This window comes from Marmota monax, unplaced genomic scaffold (assembly GCF_021218885.2).
Source record: "Marmota monax isolate L192 unplaced genomic scaffold, Marmota_monax_Labrador192_F-V1.1 WCK01_AAM20220418_F8-fsc00037, whole genome shotgun sequence".
Lineage (NCBI taxonomy): Eukaryota > Metazoa > Chordata > Mammalia > Rodentia > Sciuridae > Marmota > Marmota monax.
Window position 1 is genome coordinate 7639418 of NW_026693245.1, and position 24534 is coordinate 7663951.

Consider the following 24534-nt stretch of genomic DNA (forward strand, 5'->3'; position numbering starts at 1 on the left):
TCTTTCCATTCTTTTGAAGCAATATTGCTGAACTGAAGGCATTGTTCCAGCTTTCTGGTGTGCTCTGTCTGCTGCACATTATGAATAGCTTTGCAATCACTCTAGCAATTGGTTCTTCAACTGCCTTTAGGTTGTCAATTGTAATTCATTGGCTCCAGGCACCTTTTCTCTTTTCATTCTCTTGAGGTCTTTTATTACTTAATTTGCAATAATATTAGGGAATGTCTTCTTCAGACATGTCACTAATGCCTTACTGATTATGAGGTTGGGAGGACAGCTGACTTTCATACATGTCTGTTAAAATGTTTCAATATTTCCTTCATCTTTGTCACTCCTAAGGCCAATCCGGGCAGTTATTTTGTAAGAAATTTTGCTAAATCCTTAAGTCCTCTAAAAATTCTCCTTAAGATATTCTTATTTGGGGTTAATTTATACAGATAGTTATAGTTATTTTATAACTTTCCAAAGATAGAATTGCTTATTTTTATAATAATTAAGCTTTTATATCTTCTTCCTATAATTATGGCCTAGTATTTTCCATAAATAAGAATTCTAATTTTGAGCTCTATACAATTCAGAAATAGTAAACTAAGAGGTAAAGGTCTTTGAATAGAAATCAATGTCTATGTTTTCAGAACCCTTTAAAACCTATAGACATCCTTTTAGAGATTATAGAAAAAAGCTTTCAAATTATTCAAAATAAGCTCCAACACTTCTGCATTATAGAGTCAAAAGGAATTTTATTTGAATTTTAGGAGAAAGAATAAAAACATAACTCTTGATCTATTGAAAAAAAAAATCTTCAGTGTATTATGTCTCAAATCCTGACTCTGGACAAAATCCAGTAGATTAACCCCTCTCATTAGGCTCAGCCATTCCAGAGCAACTAAGGGTATTTTTAAGCAGACACTATGTAATAATAATAATGATAATAATTATCATAATGATAATAACTAACGCTTATTGTGCTTTTTATCTTCAAAGCACCTTACTGACATTAACTATGTGTCTATTTTCAAATTAATTTAACTCAACAAATGTTTTATTAACTTTGTAAGCTATGGAATGTATAACTGAATTTGCTTTAGCAAATGAAAAACATAGCTAATAAAAGGAATTAAAGATCCCCCAAAACAAAAGATGGCACTACTGTATACTTCTGCCTCAAAATCATTCATTACCTTTGTTGAATCATTCATTACCTTTATAAATCATAAAATACTAATTTTTTTTATAAAATATAAAGTTGAAAAGAAGATGTAAAGAGTAACATTGAACACTTACCACTTAAATCCATATTGCTTCAAGAAGACTAGAAATGAGCCAAATCATATTGCTCAGTAAAAGTAGTCTCTACCTTGACTAGTTATGATTCTTTATAAAATATAAAAACATGTACACACAAAAAATTTTAAGTATGAGAATTTTTAATATCCAAGTTCATTAATGTAACACATGATCTTAAAGGCTCAATTTGTTTTTATTAAATTGAATTCATTTCTTTAAAGCCGTCAACTATGTTCCCATAGAGCTTATTATGTACTACTCTCCACATGAGAAATATAAACAGTAAAAGACAGTTTGCAATGCTAGCAAATGAAATAAGCTCTATACAGTTAAAATGAGTAACTATTAAAAAAAAAAAAAAAAGCATTGAAAGAATACTTGGTCAAGATGACCTGCCACTTTCTATGAGGAATTTTATGAGGAAAATAATAACTAACTATACTCTTACACATGAACACTAGTGGATACACACAAATATAAGTACATAAAAATACATAAGACAAATATTTGTAAATATGACAATTAACAGATCAAAACTTTTGTGAACTAATCACATGGTCAGAATGGTGAGGATTTGTGGACGATGTTATTCCTGAGCAATATTCAAATATCAGGAAGAAAATGAAAAATGTTTATATTCAAGGACTGAAACAGTTGAGTTAGACTGAGTGAAGACAGGAGACACAGAAATCTGGATAAAGTCGATGGCATAAAGCCAGTAGGAAACTATGCATGATAAGACCCAGAAGGAGTTATTCCTTCAAACAACATATATCGAGTAAAGAGACATAAACAAGTCGTAATTCCTGTCCTTCAAGGAGCTTACAGTCTTAAGGGGTAGTCAGAAAAGTTAACAGGCAATTAAATTTAATAGTATGATTTGGACAAGCCTAGGATGCCAAGGGAAATCAGAAGGGGCCACCTAACTGTGCCACAGGCATTCAGGATGTGACACAATCTTGAGGTGGTTTTCTCAGGGAAATAGGAACCGTGGGTGGTAGCTAGGCGTGAGTGAGAAAAGAAAAAGGAATCCAATTATGAAGCACATTAATGTTTAAGAGATGTGGAGTTCCATCTGATTCCAGAAAGTATTAGAAAATAGTAGTTTTTAATATGGGTACCAGGTAAAGTAGAAAGTTTGTTTTTCTGGTATGTGTTGAGAAACAGGAAGGAAGGGGCAAATCTGAAGATGTAAACTACTAGAAAAGGGAGAGAAGTACTGCAGAGTCAGAAGAGGGAGAAGAGGACAATGAAAACATCTGTAGATAGATAGATAGATAGATAGATAGATAGATAGATAGATAGATAGATAGATAGAAAGAAAGAAAATAAATAAGACTCAGAAAGCAGGTTCAAAATTTTCCACATTTACATACAATGACGTCCTGAACATACTGAATACAGGAGGAGAGTGGAAAGGAATGGAAGGTTTTATAATGAAACACAAAGAATTCTTTTTGGAGCGTGCACTGTCATGTTTTGAAACGTATTTCTTGGTGACCTCATCTAAGTATATAATAAAATGGACCTTTATTTTGTTACATACTTGTTAGTGGGACGTTTACTGGTTTTCAGTGGCCATAGCACATTCTCATCATGTTACCTAGTGGACGTAAGAAACACAGATGTACAGAGGGAAGAATGTTGAGATCAAGGTGGATATGTGTAAAATTAAGGAAATCAAGTAATCAAATTAATTTTCTCAAGAAATGTATATCAAAAGAAAAAAAACTCAAATGAATATACAATAAGCAAAATATTCTGGCTGTTCTAATACTCTCAGCTTTTAAGTTGCTTTTTAAAATACACTTAGAACATTTGACATTTTTGTAACTAATGAAATGATTGCTAATTCAGCTTTTCTTAAAGGTTAGTAAACATTTTCAAAAGATAGTTATCTTTTCAGTAGAAGACTGACTTCGAAACCCTCTTACTTGTTTCCCCAGGATTTAACTAACAGTGTGGAGGACATCTGTATGGAAAGGACAACAAATAACTTGTACTTCTTATATTGTTTTAAAATAAGTATATGTCCCATAAGGGAGTTTTCAGAATGATCACACCATAGGTATGTACATGCTGTATGTGAAATTAAATCAGGGTTCTAAAATGCTGCCAAGGGGCAGGTCAAAATACTTGGAAAACTCTTAAGATTTAAAGTATATGACCCTTACTTCCCAATGACTATTTTACAAACACACACACATTTCTCTCCATATACAAAAAGTGATATTAAATCAAGCTAAGTATTTTATGTGATTCTGTAAGTGTGTTGCATTTTCTAATAAATGAATTGACAAGTAAAATCAAAGAAGATATTTGTTACTTCACAGAGCTACCAAAAAACAACTGATCAGTTGTCAAGCAATATAAATATAAAAGTTTTCAACTAGAGATTTATTATTTGGTGACACACATTAAGAAGAATAAAGTACATTATGTAGAAATAGTATATGGAAAAATTATAATTAAAAGTGATAGCTAACTGCCATAAATGTACTAGTAATTTCTTCCAGAAGATATATACAAATTAGAAAATGAAAACAAACTATTCATGATACACTGAATATTGAATGCATTGTTCAAAAAAAAAAATCTCAACACTTATAACTAAAACAAAACAAGGTCTAAAAAAACCCAGTAATGTTTGCATTATTACAGAAATACTTGCAAATACTCTTCTCACATTTACATTCTATTCTTTCCAAGTAAAACAACAACTTCTATGCACATAACAACAAGCTGAATTATAATTGCATGAAAACTGAGAAATTGCCTGATCACAAGTTTTAACTTTAATATTGACACTCTAATTTAGATGCAGGATTTTCCTATGCTATAATTAAGGGGCCAAGGAACCAATATCATCAGTGGTATATAACTCTGCTTCCAGAATATGCTATACCGTTACCGTATCTTTCAACTAATATTTGGTTTAATAGAATATATTTAACAACTCAGGACTTATGGGGTAGTATTTCTGAAAAACTTAAATACTTTTAGATGAAGGAGATGGATAACATCAAATCAGATGAGATTGCTAAAAATATGATTATTTCTTTCAAGCTAACAAAATGTGTCATTTTATATGACATGCTAATACCCAATAAAATGAAAATAAGACTTTAAAAAGACAGGAGGTAAAAGAATCACAATCAGCAACTATGCAGAAGGAAAATAGGATTACATTATTGGCTGCTATATCAACTTAACTTCTCATAAAATCTTCCTGATCTATTAAATAACTTCAGAACTGAAGTATGCTCTCCTATGGGAGTTGTAAAAAAAAAATAGATACAATTACAACTCAATACAACAAAAAGTCAACCTATTTACCCTTAAGATTTTTCATTTTATAGCTTTATCATTTAAACGAGGCCAGATTTTCCCCTAATGTATCAAGGGGCCACTTGGCATAATTACGGATTTTTCTAGTGTGTTTTCTATAGTGAAAAATAGTAGATATGAATAAATTCTGGAAAACTGTGGTAACTACACCTCCCCAAAGTGAATACAACAAACATCTGTTGCAAGAACTGCTTGGCTTTCAGACAGTATATAAAGGGTGTTCTTTTTCCCAGTATTTGCTTTTTTTGTTAAAAACCCTTATTTGTTTTAAAAAAGAAATACATGTTTCCACTATCAAAACACAAAGTCTTAAGAGTCTGGTAAGTTTGACTCAGTGAAAAAAAATGGTATATTACAGAAAGGGAAACTATGCCATGTGCAAGATTCCACTTGCTTCTGAAAGGACACCAAAATAACTGGGCAGGTTGCCCTCTGCCTGTGGGTTCCAGAGTAATTTCAACCAGTGTTGTCCTTTCTTAACATAGTGCTCCAATAAACCCAGCAACACTCATTGTAGGGAGGGGACTAAATACTTAACTCTCTGAGGATGTTTATCCTCTGTTGGAATCTCAGTGATAATTCTGCTTTCTCCTATAGGCTTCACTGGCTCCACACACTTCTAAGGTCAACAGCATCCTCATTCCTCAATTAAGCAAATGAATTCCTAGTTTTATTCCAGCAATGGATAAATAATGGCACATTTTCTGCATAAAGCATAAAATGTAGTAATTTTCAATGGACAGAGGGGAAGGGTCAATAAGCCTTTATGACTCATGTTTTCATAACTGCACCCCAAGAGTGGTTCAGTACTTTTTGATAAGCTGAATGCACCTTAATTGTTTTTTAACAAACAGAATCTTGCCTAAAATTCACAGATATTTTGCAGAGCAAAGCATGATCTTTTTAGCATTTGGAAATTTCAAAAAGTATACACAAATGAACAGGTGCAAATATAATGTTTACAAGCAGTAGGGCTGAGAACAGATAATATCTTTATGAAATAAAGAATAATAAAAAGATGACCACATCTTTTTACACATGACAACTAACATATGACTTTGTTCTCAAAACGATTTTCTTCCCAAGCCTGCTCCAAACCAGTTTGGGGTTATTTTTATACAACACTGAAGATTCAGTTTCACAACTCCATTTTTATTGCTAACAATAAGATACTGATTTAATTCTTACAACATGACAGAGTATTTCAATAGGCCCTTATGACACTAGACAGAGAAATTTCTCTGCCATCAAGAAATGAGAAAGATGGGAAGCTTCTTTTCCTTTTGGACCAAGGTAAATGTAAACACTTCATTATGCTTCCATAAAACTCAAGATTTGCAACAGCATTTATTACAACAAAGTAAATCCAAAGTGGCTAACATATGGTATATGTTTATAGAACTATAGGAAAAATGCTTTACCATCTTCAAAATCATACTATATAAATTCCATTCTAAGAAAATATTTTAAGGAAAAGTGAAATTGATACAGATGAAAAGGAAAATCAAGTCTCATCCTCTACCACATACAAGTTTAGAATAATCTTCAAACCATACCTATGATCTTCTACGTTTATGGTCAACTGTCTTAATAAAAGATTAATCACAAAAAGGGTGGGGGGATATTTTCTCTTTTCCTAAGAGTTACTCAGCAAATACACACAAGGAATACTCAGAAACAATTAATTGCTAAAAGCTTCCTTTACTCAATGTAACAATGTTTAATTCCTACAGATGGTTTCTATGAGTCAAATATTCAGTTTAAATAACACATCTGTCTCAATAATATTATGTCTAAGGAAAACAGATAGTTTCTATAATTTAAAAGCAAAAAGAAAAAGAAAATCTCTTGTCAGATATTCTTCCAATTTGAATAAAATCACCTGAAATGATAATGGCACTTTCATCATGTCTCAGATTTCACACTAATACTTCATATATACAAATGTGTTGTATTCTCTCTTCTATAATACACACATATGTAACATTTCTCATAACAACTATCAGAATAACAATATATTTTCAGCAAAGCACCTTATAATCATAAACTAAGGTAATATCTATAGCAATCCACCATTGCATGCCATCATACTCATTCTATAGATAGAAAACCTGATGGTATGAAGTTAGAAGATTTACCTAAGGTCTTGAGGTAGGCACCACAGAAAGGCACCACACTAACAATGCTGGAGATCTGTACAACAATCCCTCTCTGATTCTATTTTTATTGTTATTTTTACTTTAATTTTTATTATCTGTATTATATTTTCTAAAATCTATACACAAAAAAGGTAGTAGTTAATTCTGAATGAAGCAAATAAAGATAGATGAGAAAACTCTAATAATTGAAATAATTCTTACCTTCCTTACTATTTTTCTAAAACAAATGGAAATTGCCTATATATGGTTCCTCTTCTACTCAGTACTTTAAGCTACAAAGTAAATTACCTAAATTAACGTGAGTTACTTAAAATAATTTGCATGATTCCCATTTTATAGGTGAGAAGCCAGACACCAGAACAAAGCTATTAGCCATGGGTCATACTCTAAATGTGAGAAAGATCTGGAGTTAAAACATGTTATGTTCTTGGCTCATTTTTCTGACTAAAGGTAATGACATTCCTATTAACCATCTTACTCCAAAGCCACTTGAGGAAGCACACAATTTTCTGAAGGAGAGGGGGAAATATATCCTGAAAGTTACAGGTGTAAAGAATACATCAAGAGTTTTGATTTCATTATACTTGGCTTATAACTCAGTATAATTTAAGTTTTAGAAACTATTTATATAAGTTATTACTTTAGTACCATGAATCGAATCAGAAGCTTGGCTGAGTGAGACACTAATTACTTGCCCAGAAGGGTCATGTGCTTTTATAGGAGCTGAGAAATAAAATTAGATGAGGAAAATAAAGAGTGGTTCGTATTAAAAGGTATTTGGTGGCATGGAACTTAAAAGATAAGACATCAATTTTTAGCTTGGCTGATTACAGAGTAGGACCCACTGCTCCTAGTCAACAGCAAGCATTACAGAGGAGCAAGAACAAGACATTTAAGGGTAAGTGATGCATGGTAACATGCACCATGTATTTCTTGAAAAACTGTGGGAGAGGAGAAGGAATTACGTCGGCAGGTTAAATAACATTAAGTAACCAGAACATCTCTAGTTGTTTGCATCTTTCCAGATTCCAATGTGACAGCAATAGTCCAACAAACAAAAAGGTAGACAAAGAGTTGCCAATGCTAATGAAACATACCTCTTGTACTGAGCGAGCCGCTGGCTTGTCTTGATGATTGGCCAATATTAAAAAGGGTAAAGTGCATAATTGTGGGTGCTGAAGAGCTGAGTGCAGTTCATTTCTAGCAGTTTCTAAATCATCCTCTGAAGAGGCACTGTCTAATACAAATATTACCCCTTGAGATCCTTGGTAATAACGGCTCCAGTATTTCCGGATATTATCAGCCCCTGTCATAAAAAGAGAAAAAAAAAATATCCCTTTTTAAGAATAGCTTTCAGAAACTGAAAAATGTCCCCATTAGTAATTCCTACTGGGAACCAAAATTAAGTATGAAAGAAAGGCTGTGGTATGGAATAGAACAGGGATCTAGAAAAGACAGAGGTTGTGATGGATAAGAACAAAGGCCTAGAGCCAACAGGCAGATGTGGCTAACAAAATGCAAATGTTTAAGTCATTCTTTGTACTTCCATATCAAAAGACACGAGAAAGAACCAGGATAATACTTCTTAGACTTCAAGTCAAAACAATGTTGTCTGACTTTGCTTCATATTCCTAAGTGAACTACACTCCCTACAAGTTGGGTATGGACATAACTCAGAGAGCAGATGTTCCCTAAGGCTTTCTTCCACACCATTTGCATCTATACCATCATTATTTGGTGATATTTTCTAATAGCACTGTACTACAAGTTTGAGGTAGCCCCCAAACTTCAGATGTTGGAAACCTAATCCTCAAATTGTATATTGGTGGCATTTAAAGGTGGGCCTTTCAGAGATAACTAGGATTAGATGAGGTCATGAGATTGGGACCTCATGATAGAGATAAATGGATTCATTATAAGAGGAAGAGAGACCCAAACCTCATGTTCCTTTCACCAAGTGATGCTTCTACCACATCATGATACAGCAAGACCCTCACCAGATGTGGACCTTCAACCTTGGACTTACCAGCCTCCAGAACTATAATAAATAAATTTAATTTCTTTATAAATCACCCAGCCTGTGGCATTCGGTTAATAGCAACATAAAGTAGACTAAGACAAACTCCTGGCTGGGCTGCTGGCTGGCTTGTTTAATTCCACCCAGAGAATTATTAGTACAATAACTTCATGTGTCAAAGTGCTGAAATTTGTGAACAACTAAAATCTTGGCCTTTGGTATATTTATATTAATCTGTTAGGGTTCATAACCCATGGGAAAGAATAAAAGGCAATGAGCACACTCATGGGCTTGATGAGATTGAGGTAGGTGTTCATAAAAACAGACACCGTGTCCTCATCAGGCAGGACATGTCTTACAACACATCTTATGTTTAACATTCAGTGCAATGTGTAACTCAAAAGTCTAATGCAATAATGAAGAGGAAATAAGGAAACAAAACTAATTAAGCTTTCTGAGTTTGAAGATTAGAAGGAATTTTAGAGATTATTCAGTCCCATTCTCTGAGGAAACTGAAGCTGAGAGGTTGAGAGGTGAGATGAGTGATCCCACCATGTGTCTAAGTAAATCACAAAGTCAGGATGTGCAACTGAATTGATCAACCTGCCCAGAAAGGGTATGGGCATTCCTATTACATCATGATGACTGCTTTTTATTATACTGATTGGTGAAGGGAATGAGCAATTTGTGTGGTGTATGTAGGGGGGAATATATAACGAAAATCAGATAAAGAAATTTCACCAATTTTATGCATGTAAGTGCTAATCAGTTATTATTTTAGTCATTCATTGAACATTTAGCTACTGTCTCCAACATACTGTGCTAAATAAACGTCAGGGATCTAAACAGTGAAGATTAAGTTGGTGTGCACTGGCTGGCAAAAGCCACTTCTATGTATTACTTCCCAACTCTGTGTTCAGTAATTTCATATTGGTAACTTGAAATTGGCCAGGGTAGAAGTTTTTTTTACCATGGAAATCATCAAATGCTATCTATCAAGTCTCTTCCTTCCTTGGAGAGCTAATACACTATTGGTTAACACCAAGAAGCCCATATTTTCTGGGAGAAACAGAAATATATGTATATATATTTATATATGTATATAAATATATATATAAAACTTATATATATTTACATATATTTTAAACAAAATAGAAGATAAAGAAATGAAGGGAAGATTCATGCATTAGAAAGAAGAAAAAGGACAGAAAGAAGAAAAAGGGCAGAAGGAAGAGAAAAGGAGAAAGAAGAACAGAGACAGAGTGAGAACAAAGAAATTAGAACAGTAGCTCTCAGTTACAAGACATGCATTATGTACAGGGCAGCTTGTCAAGGACTTCACAAATGAGAAAACCCAGATTTTAATATAGTTGTCTAAAGGGCTATCCTAGAGGTACTCATTAGGTGTTCTGGGAGAAAGACATGAAATAGCTCACCCAAAGTGGAGAAAATAATTTAAAAGATTAATTCCAGTAACAAAATGGCTATTGGTTATTAAAGACTTCCTATATTCCAGGCACAGTGCTGTTTTACAAAGAACAGGTCAAATATTTCTTACAACAACTGGGAGAAGGAGGTATAACTGACTAAGGTTTAACTTTTTAAAGCAAGTTTTAGAACCTAAAATATGAGATATTCACCATTACACTATACGGAAATAACCAGGTATGTAAGAGAATCAGGGGCATTTATTTGAGGTTGAGTAACTTTAAATGTGCAAAGACAAGGGATATGAACAGGTTGATTTTTTTTTATCAGGAAGGGTCCAAAGAGGAAACAAAACAAAAATAAAGAGAGGAAATTTAAACCAGAGATTAATTAATACAGAAAACTGGTTGCATAAGTGATGGTGAAACTAGGGCAAGAACAGGGGTATTGAGGTTAGCAATATCTTAGTTCAGGTTACCCAGAAGCAGGGCCTGAGCTGATGTTTTTTATGCACTTGATTATAGATGGGGTGTTGTCAGGAGAAACCAGGAGTGAAAGAGGTAAGCCAGAATCGGCAAAGGATTTTGACAAAGATGTGGTTTCAGAAATCTAGTTTTAGCTTGATTCCACGAGGAAGTCTGGAGCTTGGACTGAACCACAGAAGTTGTCCAGTCCAGAGGTTAGGAAGCTAGGCTATTATACTCCCGTATAGTCGTTGGCTACAAGCCACTGCTGAAGAACAGGAGGGCGCTGGAGCCTGATCTCATAATCTCCCAGACATATTTGGTTGAAGCAATTACTGTCAGCCAAGAGCAGTTCTCTGGAGAAGGGTACAGGTGTGAGTCATTAGCCACTAATACCCACAGCAGCTGGGAGATGGATTCACTGGCCCAGTAAAGGAGATCTGGGTAGGATACCCACAGCATCTGCTGCAAGCTACATCCAGACATTATCCATATGCTAGAGAGCCATCCATAAGCTTGAGGGACAAAAGTGGAAGCCGTGATACCCAGAGATAATTATTTAAACCAACAACAATATTGTGTGCATATGTATCCACACATAAATTTGCCATAAAATTTACTGACATTGTTTTATAAAAGATGTGTAACACAATTTTCATATAAGAATATATGCAACATGTTTTATTATAAATTCCATAGAGCCAATTAATGCTTACAGAATGCTCTTGTTATCCATAGACAACCAACGGTTGCAACTGACCGACTAATGTGGTATGGACAGTAACTGGTCATTGTTCTAAGTAGGTTTTCTGTTTTTCTTTCTTTCTTTTTTAATATATATTAACTCTTTTATCCATGACAATCTGGCGAATTAGGTGCTCACACTCAGTTCATCAACAGGGAGACCAAGAGACAAGATGGGATTTGCCCAAGGTTACACATCTAAAAATACATGTAGGTCCAATGCGATTGAAATAGAGAAATCACTGACCAGAGGTGATGAGCTAAATAAAGAATGTACTATGATATAAGCTGGGGGAGTGGCTAGACCTGTTGGAATAAAAGATACTTAAATGCTTGTATATATTAATATTCAGTATGGGAATATGTCTAAGAAAAAATTTCCCACTCATTAATTCAATGAATACTTATTAAGTACTTATTCCATCCAAATTACTGAGGTACTACCTAAAGAGAGATTTAGCATTTTTCCCTTTAGCTCAAACTATCAAATTCTGTAACGTTATATTAATCACAAGGAGACCTGTAAATCTATCAGAGGGAACAAATACAGCCACCCAGTAGGTGGCATCCAGGGAGTCAAGTATAAAGAGAATACTTGTTATATGTTTGAGGATTTGTCCATTAGAAAACATCTTGGACACAATGGAAATTCAACACATGACATCATCTCTTCCAGTAATAAACTGCATTTTTCATTTGCCACACTGAGGAATAAAATGCCCCAAAATAGTGAGATAAAATTCCAGCAAACCCAACGGAAAAAAAAAAAAATCCAAGAGAAATACAACTACTTAAAAAAAGTTCCCTATAACATAATAAACAAATATTAATAGTGAAAATACCCTTTTATTTAATTTCTTGCAACAAAATTTTCTTTCCGATCTTAGGATTTCAAACTTTCTTCACAAGCACTGAATTTGGAATTCTAAATTCCAATTCATCCTGCTGCCAGTGGCTTTAGTCAGTGACAGCTTAACCCAGACTGGGACCAAGGAAACCAGCTATGAAGGGAAGGAGGGCATACAGTTGTTCTGGCCCAGTTAGCAGACCAGAGTTTAGTAACCAGATTAAAATGAGAAATGTCTGTGTCATTAACCCAGCTGCCAGGTGCTGGGACTAATGGGGAATGCTATGGACACTAGTCTGATGTGATATCCCAACCTTCCTAACCCACAAACCAAATCCAAAAGAAGTAACAAACACAGGATATGCCACTCTTATATAATGACTAAAATTGCATGCTCTGTGTCACTTAAATTAAAATGGTTACATAAAATGCTTAGATACCAAATTCAAACCTGGTCTACATTTTGTACTCTCAGATTAAAAACAAGGGGGAAGTCTGGATAGTAGAGGAGCTAGATAGGGCATCCGGGTGTTTCTAAATTCCCTGTGTTACGCAAGGTCCAATTCTGCCTTACTAAAAGTTCTAAGGAATTCTTGGGAATCTAAGAACTCATTCTGAGTCAACCAGAAGAGCCAGACTCAAGGTACTATCTAGTAAGAATAGAAGAAAAAGACAGGAGCATAATGTGTATTGCTGAGAGCCATAGCCAAGTAGGAATGATGCATGGCATTTTTGGTTGAAAGGTGACCCTGCTCAGGGATTAGGGTGGCTCCAGGTTTAGGGTGGATCCTGCTGGATTAGGGTGGCTCTGGGTTTAGGGTGGATCCTGCTGGGAATAGAGCGTATCCTGCTGCCTCAGGCGCCCACTCCTTGAGTTCCCTTGAGTTCTCCCGGGGTTCTGAGAGAATTGGTACACAGAGCCCGGTGGAGGGAGTGATTTTTCCCAGAACGTGCGTGTAGAGTGCCAGTGAGAGTTCAGGAATAAAGAGTTGCTGTTGGAATCTACAACTTTTTGTGGTGGCTCGGTTATTTTGTGCCCAGACAAACTGTGGCAGTGTATGTTCACTTCTGAGGTACACCATGGTTGGTAACAATGGTCACTCATTATTCACTAATTCATTCATCTAACAGACATGTACTAAATATCTGGCACCATCCTATGTACTGGGTATGAAACAGTAAACAAAACAGACAGAAATTCCAATCTTTATACTGCTCACAGCAGAGCCAGCCTACAATTATAAAGATTAAAAATGCTAGTACTTGTTTTCTGTCTTGGAGAAACATGGACATAGGGTTTAGTTCTGATCAACGAGGATATAATGAGGGCTGTGGAAAGTTTCTGAAAAAGATTTTGCTCAACAAGCTTTTAGATTTTTGGGGGGTGATAAGGTGATACTTTGAGCAGCATTAGCCTTGTAGCAATCTTGACAGAGACATATCTACACACTCAGGTGTCCAAATAGGAAGACAGGAAGAGTCTGGATCTTTGAGAACACTGCTGAGCAGCAAATCCATCCCCCTACCTTATAAGGACTCTAGTAAGTGAGAATAGTAAATACCCATTATTCAAGTCAATTTTTTAGAAGACTATTTTGTTTATTTACAACCAAAGAGATGCTAAGTTCCCTTATGTTTTTTTAAATTTTTTGTTTATTTATTTTTGCATTACAATTCTTAATACACCATTATACCATAATTTATCATATCTCTGATTATATATAAGGTATATTGACACCAAATTCACATCTTCATACATGTATTTTGTATAATGATGAGGGAAGTTCCCTTATGTTAAATTTGAAAATCTCTGAGTAAGTTCTTTAAAAGTTCTTCTTTGAAAAACAGATTCAATGATGAATTTGAAAATGAACTTGAAAATCGGAATAGGAATTTGAAAATAGGAATATTCAGAAGTCAATAATGAAAGTAGTTACTCAATGTTCTCCCTATGAAACATATGATTTTCAGACTAGTGCTGTCCTACTGGAATTTCTTCAATGATAAGAAAATTCTACATCTGTGCTTTCTAATATGGTAGCCATTAGTCACATGTGGCTAGTGAACACTCCACTCTAGATACTGTCATAACTGACTATGAACATAACAGACTGCTAGAAACCACTGCAACAAGAAGACTTACAGAGATCTAATCTGTTTTGGAAAAGAAGAGCACAGAACTCTGCTGATATTGAAGGGGCTGCAGTCACCCCATTCAGAGATAGCTTCCCAGAAGGCAAATGCCAAAGGGCTATGATGTAGGCTGCCCTAACCACTCATCAATCTGGGGTAGCATAAAGAGTCAGAATGAGAAGTTCTGATCATTTCCTCTGTCCATCCTCTTTTAACACCAGCTTAAGAAATTAAAACAGAGTAAAAATAATTTTTGTTTGGAAGACTTTATGGGATTGGAGACCCTATAATGGAGTGCAATTTGTAAAACTTGAAATATAAATGGGTCTTCAAATCTTAGTGAACAATGTAGTTTCAAGAGCACAGATTATCTCAGCAGTACTACTTTAAGAGGAAGATTTTCCAACATAGGGAGAAAATGTTCAAAATATAAGAAAGCAAGAAGGGAGAAAAATAATAATTTTAAACTTTTTCATTCCTTCCATCTATCAAACTTCCATCTTTTTGATCAGTGAGTTGATTCTTTTGTCTTCTACACAACAGTCTCATTTAATCTGTTTGTAAAAATTGAAATACTAAGAATTCAGGAAGGGCTAAGACATACATATCAAAAGTCAAACTTCTATGCACACCTGCCTACCTATACACACACAATAGTCAGAATAAAGGAAAGTAAATGAACCCTCTCTAAATGGACAATACAAAGTATAAAAATGCGAAGACTTCAAGTCAAATCCTCTAAAATGAGGTGTGTGGTCCTATTTTGCTTTTCAAGGTTAATGAAAGAGTTGTTAGAAAAATGGAAACTGGTAAGTTCTTTGTGAAGAACATGTTTACTCTGCAAGGCCGAAGTGAGCCACCACTAAACAGTGGATAACCATTGAGCTGGAGAAAATCCAGTCGCCAGAACCACAGTGAGATCTGCAGTGACATGTCCCCAGGAACAACCTAACTGCCTAAGAGGCTTACAGACAACATCCCCTTTAACCTTTTAGAATCTATTATCCTCACCTAATGGGTGAAGTACCCGGGACAGAAGGGAAAAGCTTTCAATAGGTGGTAGATTTATGACTCAAACTTTGGATGCTCTGATTCCCTAGTCTATGTGGTTAGTTCCCAGTACACCAGGCTGCTTTCCAGAGAATAAGAGAGGCTCTGGTGAAGTGCAAATCGATGGAATGTTCTATCTGAATGTGTGTGTTTAAAAAATGTGCTTACTGGCTTTAAAGAATGGTTAAGAATGATATTGGGGAGAAAAGGAGAAAAGTCATTCCAATGAGGGGGAAGTAGAGATGGCAGAGCTCATAAGCTAGTAGAAAATTAGGACTCAGTCGGTACTGGGGCACAGCAAAGAGAATGCAAACGTAATGGGAAATATGAGTTCATGACAAATAAAAGGCTAGAGTGAAGACAGAACATAGATGGCTTTGTAAGCTGGGCAATGTCTGGCCTAGATTCAGCAGTTAATGGAGAATTATTATAGAGCCCTAAGTAATAACTTCTGGGTTGTTCTTATCTTGTTTAAGGACCCTGTCTACTACTCACCACCTGTTGGTACTTAGGGTGGACAGTCCCACCTAACCATACCTCAGCTTCCTTCAGGCCCAACTTGCCAAGCCTCCAGAATTCACAAACCTTGAGAATGGATAAATAAATACACCTCTTGCATGTATGGTTAACTACATAGCCTAAAAATGATTAGCTCATTAAGGAATGCCTACATGTGTTAGAAATCTGCCATGAGAAAATATTGTGTGGAAGGAAGTTCTTCTTTCCCCCAAAGGCAAGAAGATAGTCCCTAAAGGAACCACGTAAACAAATAGCTTCTGCCTTTCTTTTGGATTCCCCCAGTGTAAACCGCTTGAGAGGTGAATACAAGAAACACTAGCTGCAGAGTGGGGATGTAAAACAGGAAAAGAGATAACACAAAAAAGAAGGGTAATCAAGCCAGAAATCAGTGTGGGTAACCAGAGTTCATTCCTGCTGCATGTAACGCTGGAAGTCAGCCCAGAACAGATACTGGGGTGAAGGAGTCAGGTCTTATCTGCCTATCTCTCCTCAATCAGCTGGTTGGGTGAGGGCTTTTGAGGAAGGCAGGCATTAGTTCCTGAGCACTTATGGCTTGTCAGAGGCACCCAGGTAAAGCAGAATCCAGCAGCCAGAGAAAAGATCCCAGGCAATCTGATGCCCATGGAAGAGGGGTTATAGTAAGACACCAATGCGGCCTCCCTCAGCTACCCAGAGAACACCACATTAGCATCACTGTCCATCTGACTAGCTGTTGGTTCATCAGCAGACAGCACAAAAATAAAATCATTACTATGCAGACGTGAAAACCAAGACGTGGTTTATGTAACACCTATATCCATTAGGGCAGAAGATAGGCAGTAAGTCTTCTAAAATCAAGGAACAACTCTCAAAGTATGTTTTTTGAGAACTTTCAGGAGACCCAGGAATTCAAAACTATATTTATAACTATACTGAGACATCATTTGCTATTTTCACTGTGCTGATATTTTCACTCACGCTATAAAAGCAAAGGGGAGTAAAACCATGGCGGATGTAGCATATATACAGGTACCAGCATTAAATGAGCAGCCACTGTGTTCTTAACTACTACACAATTGCAGGGGGAAGATAAAAGCAAGTTTCACCTAAGAATAGACTTAATCAAACAGAAAAGGTTATTAGTTTTATTAACAGCTCTTAAACACATCTTTGAATATATTCTGTTCAATGAAATAGGAAGTATGCAAAAAGTATTTTTGCTACATACTAAGTAGACAGTTGTTTTGAGGATAAATTTGTACAACTGAGTTGTACTTTAAACCAGTTGCTTTTTTCTTTTCAAAAATTTCATATTTATGTCAATTTCAACTGACAAACTGATTTTTCAGACTTGAGTATTATAACAAACATTTTCTCAAAGATAAATGTGTATGCATGTCACTTCAAGGCAAATAATTGATACTATTTGTTGTCAATAATAAAATTTGTTTTGAAGCAAAAGCTAGGATTTTGGAAAACTCATTACTGCCACTTGTGAGCTTGATAGCTTCTCAATGGAGATTGTTGGTAATATTAACAGGCAGATATGTATAATGCAATGTGTCAACATTTGGAAGATCGACATGACTCAATCAACACATATTCTGGATATCTGTATTGCTCAAAACACAATTTTATATCACTACCTTCAATGTCAAGTTCTTTTTTAAATTTTTTTTATTTGTTTTAATTAGTTACATAGGACAGTACAATGACCTTGACATATCATACATTTGAATCAGATGGGATATAATTTCTCATCTTTCTGAGTGTACAGGTTGCAGAATCATATTGGTCATGAAGTCACATATATACACACAGATCAATGTCAAGTTCTAACAATCATGCTTGAGGACTATACCTGCATTCTGTTCTTCTCCAATGTATTTCACACCCTCATCACCTTCCAGAAAACCAATTCAAATGATGTCATTAATATACCAACAACTTGTCTACAAAAGTAGCTCAAATTACATCACCCCTCTGCTCAAAAAAAAAAAATATCTATAACTTGAAGTTCCAAAATTTCTTGACTTAGCATTTATGATTCGCCATAATCTGGCTCCACTTGGCCATTTTTACTGCATTTCTCAATTGATCTCTCTGGGAATTCCCCAAATGCAACTGACTTCTTGCTCTGCAGGACCAGACCTGAGTGGGTTTTTGCTGTTGTTATTTTGTTTTTTAGTACCAGAGAGAGAATCCAGCGGTGCTTAACAACTGAGGGACACCCACAGTCCTTTTTTTAAAATTTTTTAAATTTTAAGACAGGATCTCTCCAAGTTGCTAAGGCTGGCTTTGAACTTGCAAACTTCCTGCCTCAGCCACCTAATTTGCTGGGATTACAGGTGTATGCCACCATAACCAGCCACATCTGAGTTTTTCACCCTCATGCATTTGGTCTTGTATGTCATTTGCCTAAAATCCCTACCATGTCAGTTCTCTCAGTGTCACCTACTCCACCAAGCCTTTCCTGATCTTCCAGTAGGAAATAAATTCTCAAAAGCAGTCAATTTCTCTTGGTTCTGTTCATACCACTTTCCACCCTGAAGAACAGTCATCTAAATGCATATATCATCTTCTTGATTCAACCGAGAGAGACATATGAAAGTTCTATGCATTTGTGTGTGGTTCTTCTCCATATCCAAACACTTGTAACACAAAGTTTTACATGTAATGGGAACTTCAATAAATATTTTTCAATGAATTAACTGCATATTTATTCATATTTCTTAAATGCAAAACTTAACCAGGTTATTCTATGGTACACAAATAACCCATATTTTGGGTTGATGGTAGTAGTTTGTTGAAGTAGTTTTTAGTATATAATTTTTATGTTTCTGGCACATACCCAGTTTGCAAGAAATCTTTCACTCCACATCTATAAGATTTTCTTAATTACATAATATGGAAATGTGTAGCTACTATGTACAACTCCACAATGCACCATGTGCTGCGCACTACACAAAACCACAAACAAGAGCAGCACCTTCTGCTCTCCAGGATCCTTTTAGAATTCATCCTATTTCTGGTCCTTTACAGTGCTGTGATGCCCAACTGAATCAGAGTCATAAGAAACCAAAAACATTGAAAAAAAAAAGTTGTGGGAATAGTTCTGGGGAAATATTCCCTTCTGTACTCCTGCAAAAACAAAGGGCTCCCTGGAAGACCCACAAACCCCAGGTGATCACAACTTGAATAGTTCCAAGTGTTTTACTAAGTAGCAAATTCCTGAACTGCCGACATGATCCAAAAATGAAAGCACTTTTGTGGTATCTAGAAAATCTGGTAGCCAAGCTAGAAAAGCGTGGAACAATTTTGTTGCAATAGCTATTAACCAAAACAACAAATTGGGAAGCCAAAATGGGAAGTTTCTGGCTGAAGTGGGAGATATTTATTACTTACCCAGGGGATAAAATAAGATCTCTTAAAACCATGAAAATGCCATTGCATTCTAGCATGGCTTGCAATTTCTCCCATTGGGATTTTTCTTTATAGTAAATTTTCATTTACCCATCTTGTGACAAACTGATAGAGATGTATGAGGTTCTAATTAAAACAAATTCATAGCCCACGATGGTTTAAAACCGTCTAATGTCTTATATAAAAAAGAGTTTATGTACAGTCACAGATGGCAAGACTTGACGCTATGAGTTGGAATATTAAATTTATCTCTCTCAGGCTGGGGTTGTGGCTCAGAAGTGGAGCATTTGCCTAGCACATTTGAGGCACTGGATTCGATCCTCAGCAACACATTTTTTTTTTTAATAAAAATAAACAAAAAATAAAGTTATTTAAAAAAATTATCTCTCACTTTAACTGCAATTTGCCTTCTGTGATTAATCTGACCTCAAAACGAGTTATTACCATATAACCTAGTTATGTAATAAAACCTTGAGAAATTCTCTCCAATATTTGATTCTACCCATATTTTCTTTCATCTTATAACAATCTTTATGATATCCTTGATGGAAATGCTTATCACAGCTCTAAAGCGGAGAGTTCAGTTTTTCCGCCTGGACCATTCCCTTTTTTCTAGTTGTAACTTCATTGATAACAGAAGTATAGCCAGGATCATGTTTAGGCATAAGCACAAAAGGGTGAATATTAAAGGAACAGTCTAGAATTTAGGGAAGTGACACCAATTTCTAATTTGATCATACACATGAACTAATACACATTATGATTTGAACTATGTGACTGGACAAATCGATATATACTAAAAATTATATAAAAATAAGGGCAGCTCTCAGTTTAGGGATCAAGTATGTTTCAAAACTTTTCAAAGGTTCCAATATTTTCGGAATTCAGTATGTAATTTTCCTAGAAGACAAGGTCATGCATTGGAGTTGGGTTCAGCCCTGCCAGACAGACTAGCCCTGATGGACAGAAGGATATTAGAGTGACGAACAGCACCAATACTTGAGGAGCCTCACTGGGTTCAAAGTCCAGTTCTGCCACATGTCATCTGTGTAACTCTCGATAATCAGCTTACTAATTGCAAATCTTAGTTTCCCTTTCAAAAGGGTGAAAATAATAAGGCACTCACAGGATGGTGAAGATAAATGATACCACTTATTTAATATAGTGCTTAGAAAATGCTAAATGTTCTATTATTATTTGACCACTATTTCAGTAGTAACTTCATGAACTACTGAAGTAACTTGAATTCTTAAGTATAAAAGAAAAAGAAAAGAAGAAAAGTCTACCAAGTGCTCAATGGAACAGACAAGGGAGATTGGTTCCTTTGCAATATCTGAGACAGCCCATGCTGGGGAAAATAAGTCAACTTTTTATTTGGGATGAACCCTTTCTCCTCTTCCAGTAGCCACCTCTAGTAGTTTAGATTTTCCAATTTCTTCCTCCCTTGGTGCTGTCCAGATTTTCTCCCCTGCTCCACCAACATCAAAAACGAGTTTAGTCTTTCAGATGGAAATGCAAAGTCCTTTTGTACAGCTGTCTCAATCTAGATTTTTTTTAAAAAAAAAACAAAAACAAAAACAGTGTGATTAATCAAGTTAATATTCAGGTGATATTCTCTATTTCATAATGGAAAACCCCAAGAGGATTACTGATACAAATTGAACTCCTGTGTGTGTGTGTGTGCCCTTGAGAGTTGATGTTAGGTACCAGGCTGGCCCACGATATACTCCCATATACACACAGAGCAATGACTCTGCTTTACATTGTTTTCCTCCTTATTACAAATGTCTAGATGAATAAAAATGGCTGGCATGGCTGCACCAATAAGAGCTCAGGTGTCTACAAGCTAAGGCAGGAGCTACCATTTGTAAGCAAGTGCTTTGTTTTTCTTTTCTTCTGTCAAGAACTACTTTTAAATAAAAAAGGAATTGGATCAGGAATTGAAGAGAAACAAACATACATCTAGACTCAAAATGAGCTCTTTTTCTCAGGAATTAATTCATAACCTGTTTTCTCACAGCTTTTTCATGGCTTGTCTTTAGGCATACCAGATTCACCAAGCACTTGTCTCCACAGCACCACTAATTAACTTTAGTAAAATGCCCGAGATCTTCCTGGTTTGGCCTGTTCACCCCAAGGTTCAGAGCAGGCAGTTAATATTTGTTGATTAGTAATAAGTGAGTCTTAAAAATGAATATGGAAACTATTCCCCTATACAAGACTCATTTTTATATAGTTAAAATAACTTTCTCACTTCCATATTTGCTTGAAATACTCTTCTCTCTAAGCTTCTTTAAAGCAGTAAGTCTTATTTTATCTGTTCTCAGAAGTAAGCTTTCCCTCTGTGCTTAGAAGCTGCCATTATAAAGCGGATATAGTGATATGACTGTTCCATTCCAGATGATTCCAAATGAATTGTTACTGAGACTGAAGCTGGATGAATGAACCACTAAAATCCTATCTTAAGGTGATCAGACTTCCTCTTTTACACAATTATGTATTAAAAATAAGATTAGCCCACTGCTTCACATCTACCATTAAATAGATTTCTTCACACTTAATCATATCACTAGATCTGTTAATTGCCAACTTACATCTTTGATGCTGTGGGATGTGTCCTATTATCTTAAGAAGCAAGCAGGACTCTTGAAATGAAATTCATTTTAAATAACTTTCAAATATAAGTGCGTCTGTGTCATACAACACTTGAGAACAGAGGGTAAAATAAAATAGAGTGCCACAAAAAAGATTAGGAATTAGTGCACTGGCCAAAGAGAAGGCAAATGAGTTTGAAACATTGCCTGAGGTCAAGCACTACACTTCCAAATACACTTTCCCATGAAGAACACACTCAGAAGAAGATAGTGCAATTTAAATGATGCTAAGCCTCCTGCCTAATTTTTATTTAGACCATGACAGTTGAAGAATATATTTGCTTGAGGACAGAGAAGACGACCATATGTGTAGAGAGATTTATTAGGCATCCTGTAGGATTCTACAATGCTGAATTTCCCTAAAACTCTGATATTAGGTTAGGATTTATTTTCACAGCTGGCCTATAAAGAGATTCCCTTTAAACATTCCTTATTCTAGATAAATGAAAACAATTATAGGGTAGACAGGTATGAAAGCATGCTAATCTGCTGATACCTGCCATTCTGACATAGGAGCAACATCAATTTTTTCAGAAATTGCTTTACATAACTAATCATATGGACTTGCTACAATTTTGAATAGTTTTTCTTATACACAAATGGCTGAACATCAAAAGAATTATCAGAGGAAAAATACATTATCCAACCTACCCCCATTCTTCGGTTTGTATCCTTTAAGATTTTATCTTTTTCTTGATGAGAAAAATTATGATCTTGCTATAAACCCAAAAGTCAGATCTCATTAAATACATAGGCTTAGTGAAATCTCTCTATAGTTATATGGTTTTGCTAATAATCAATGTACAAGAAGACTTTGTACACAAAAATAGGCAACACGAAAAGAATAGCCCATATTTTGTGTTTCTGTAAAGTCAGGAACCACATCTTCTCTTTTTTTATACCCATCACAATGGTGTTACAGGTGCACAATACATTATTTGGGGGTTTACATGGGGAAGGATCTATCAGGAAGAGCACAGGGACATCCCAATAGAAATCAACAAAGCCTCACAGACATGTCACATGATGAAGGCGACTATGGCAGGTAACCTCTGGGATGAACTTCAATGATCCCCCCACCTCTTGGTATTGACACCTTTGTGTCCTCTGCTAGAGTATGGCCTGGACTAGTACCTTGTTGTTAAAAAGAGAATGTGGCAAGGTGATGGGATGTCACTTCCGTGATCAGGTTATAACATATTTTAACTTCTGTTTTGCTCTCAGATTGTCTCTACTTGTCAATTCTCATGAAACAAACTGCCATGTTGGAGAGATACATATGGCAAGCAACTGAGAGCATTCTTTGGCCAGTAGCTGACCAGAAACTGAGGCCCTCAGTCAATCCAAAAGGAACTCAAATCTGCCAGCAAGAAAGAAAACTTGGGAGTTCCTTTTGTGGATGAAAAGTATTCCACTATACAAATATACCATGTTCTGTTAATTCATTCATCTGCTGATGGACATTCAGGTCATTTCCATCATTGGTTATTGTGAATGAAGCTGCTCTGCATATTGGTGTGTGTAAGTTTTTGCTTAGCACCTGTTTTCAGTTCTTTTGTGTTAACTATAAGTGGAATTGCTGGGTCATATGGTAATTCTATGTTTAACTTATTGAGAAAATGTGTATTGTTTTAAGTTTCAAACTTTGTAGTAAATTGTTATACTGCCATAGATAATTAATGCAAAGTTTAAAGTGAATTTACAGCTAGGGAGAAACTTCCAAATGTGGATTAATGAACTAAAGGGGAAAAAAAATTTACGATTGTTCTTCTTGGCAACCCCTTATTGCTATCGTCAACACCATGTTCTGCACTCTCAAAACCTTTCTTTCAAAGGCAACATTTGAAAAACGTTACAATGAGGATCTGCTGAGTGTCATGTGTTATGATGTATTTCAGAGATTAAAAAGAAAGAAAGAAAGAGAGACAGAGACAGAGAGACAGAGACATGATCTCTACCCTCAGAGTACACAGATCTTCAGTAAGAATTATTGCTGCTGATGTTCTCTGAACTCTATTCATTAGCATCTCTCTTCTCCTTATACATCCTCCTTGGGAATGTCTTCATTTACTTTGTTTCAACTTCCTCTACTATCTTGAAAACACTCAGTTCATATGTTCTCATCCAATTTTCTTCTGAGCATCAATTTAACATTTCTCATGTATTCCCTTCTAGATGTTCCCTAAGCACTTTAAACTCAATTTGTCCCCAGAAGAACTCAATCCCTGCCCCCCTCTGAAATTCTTGCTTTGGACTTTTTTCTAACAAAGCCTCCTGAATTTCCTATCTGGGGACTGCCAGTCAAATTCAAACTATGAATTAAAAGTCATTCTATTTTTTTTTTTTAATGAGTGAGTGGTTAAGGTCCTTCTTTTTAAATATTTTTAGTTGTAGATGGGCACAATACATTCACTCATTCATTCATTCATTTATTTGATGCTGAGAATCTAACCCAGGACCTCACATGTGCCAGTCAAGTGCT

At 35.5% G+C, this 24534-nt stretch overlaps 1 protein-coding gene across 1 annotated transcript in view; it reads right to left on the reverse strand.

Moving 5' to 3' along the window:
• Arl15 (ADP ribosylation factor like GTPase 15) overlaps positions 1-24534 on the reverse strand; it is a 389889-nt gene that overhangs the window by 183654 nt on the left and 181701 nt on the right. Inside the window, exon 4 of the mRNA XM_046456278.2 lies at positions 7892-8100. Within this exon, the coding sequence (XP_046312234.1) occupies positions 7892-8100 (209 nt within the window). The remainder of the gene's footprint in view (positions 1-7891; positions 8101-24534) is intronic.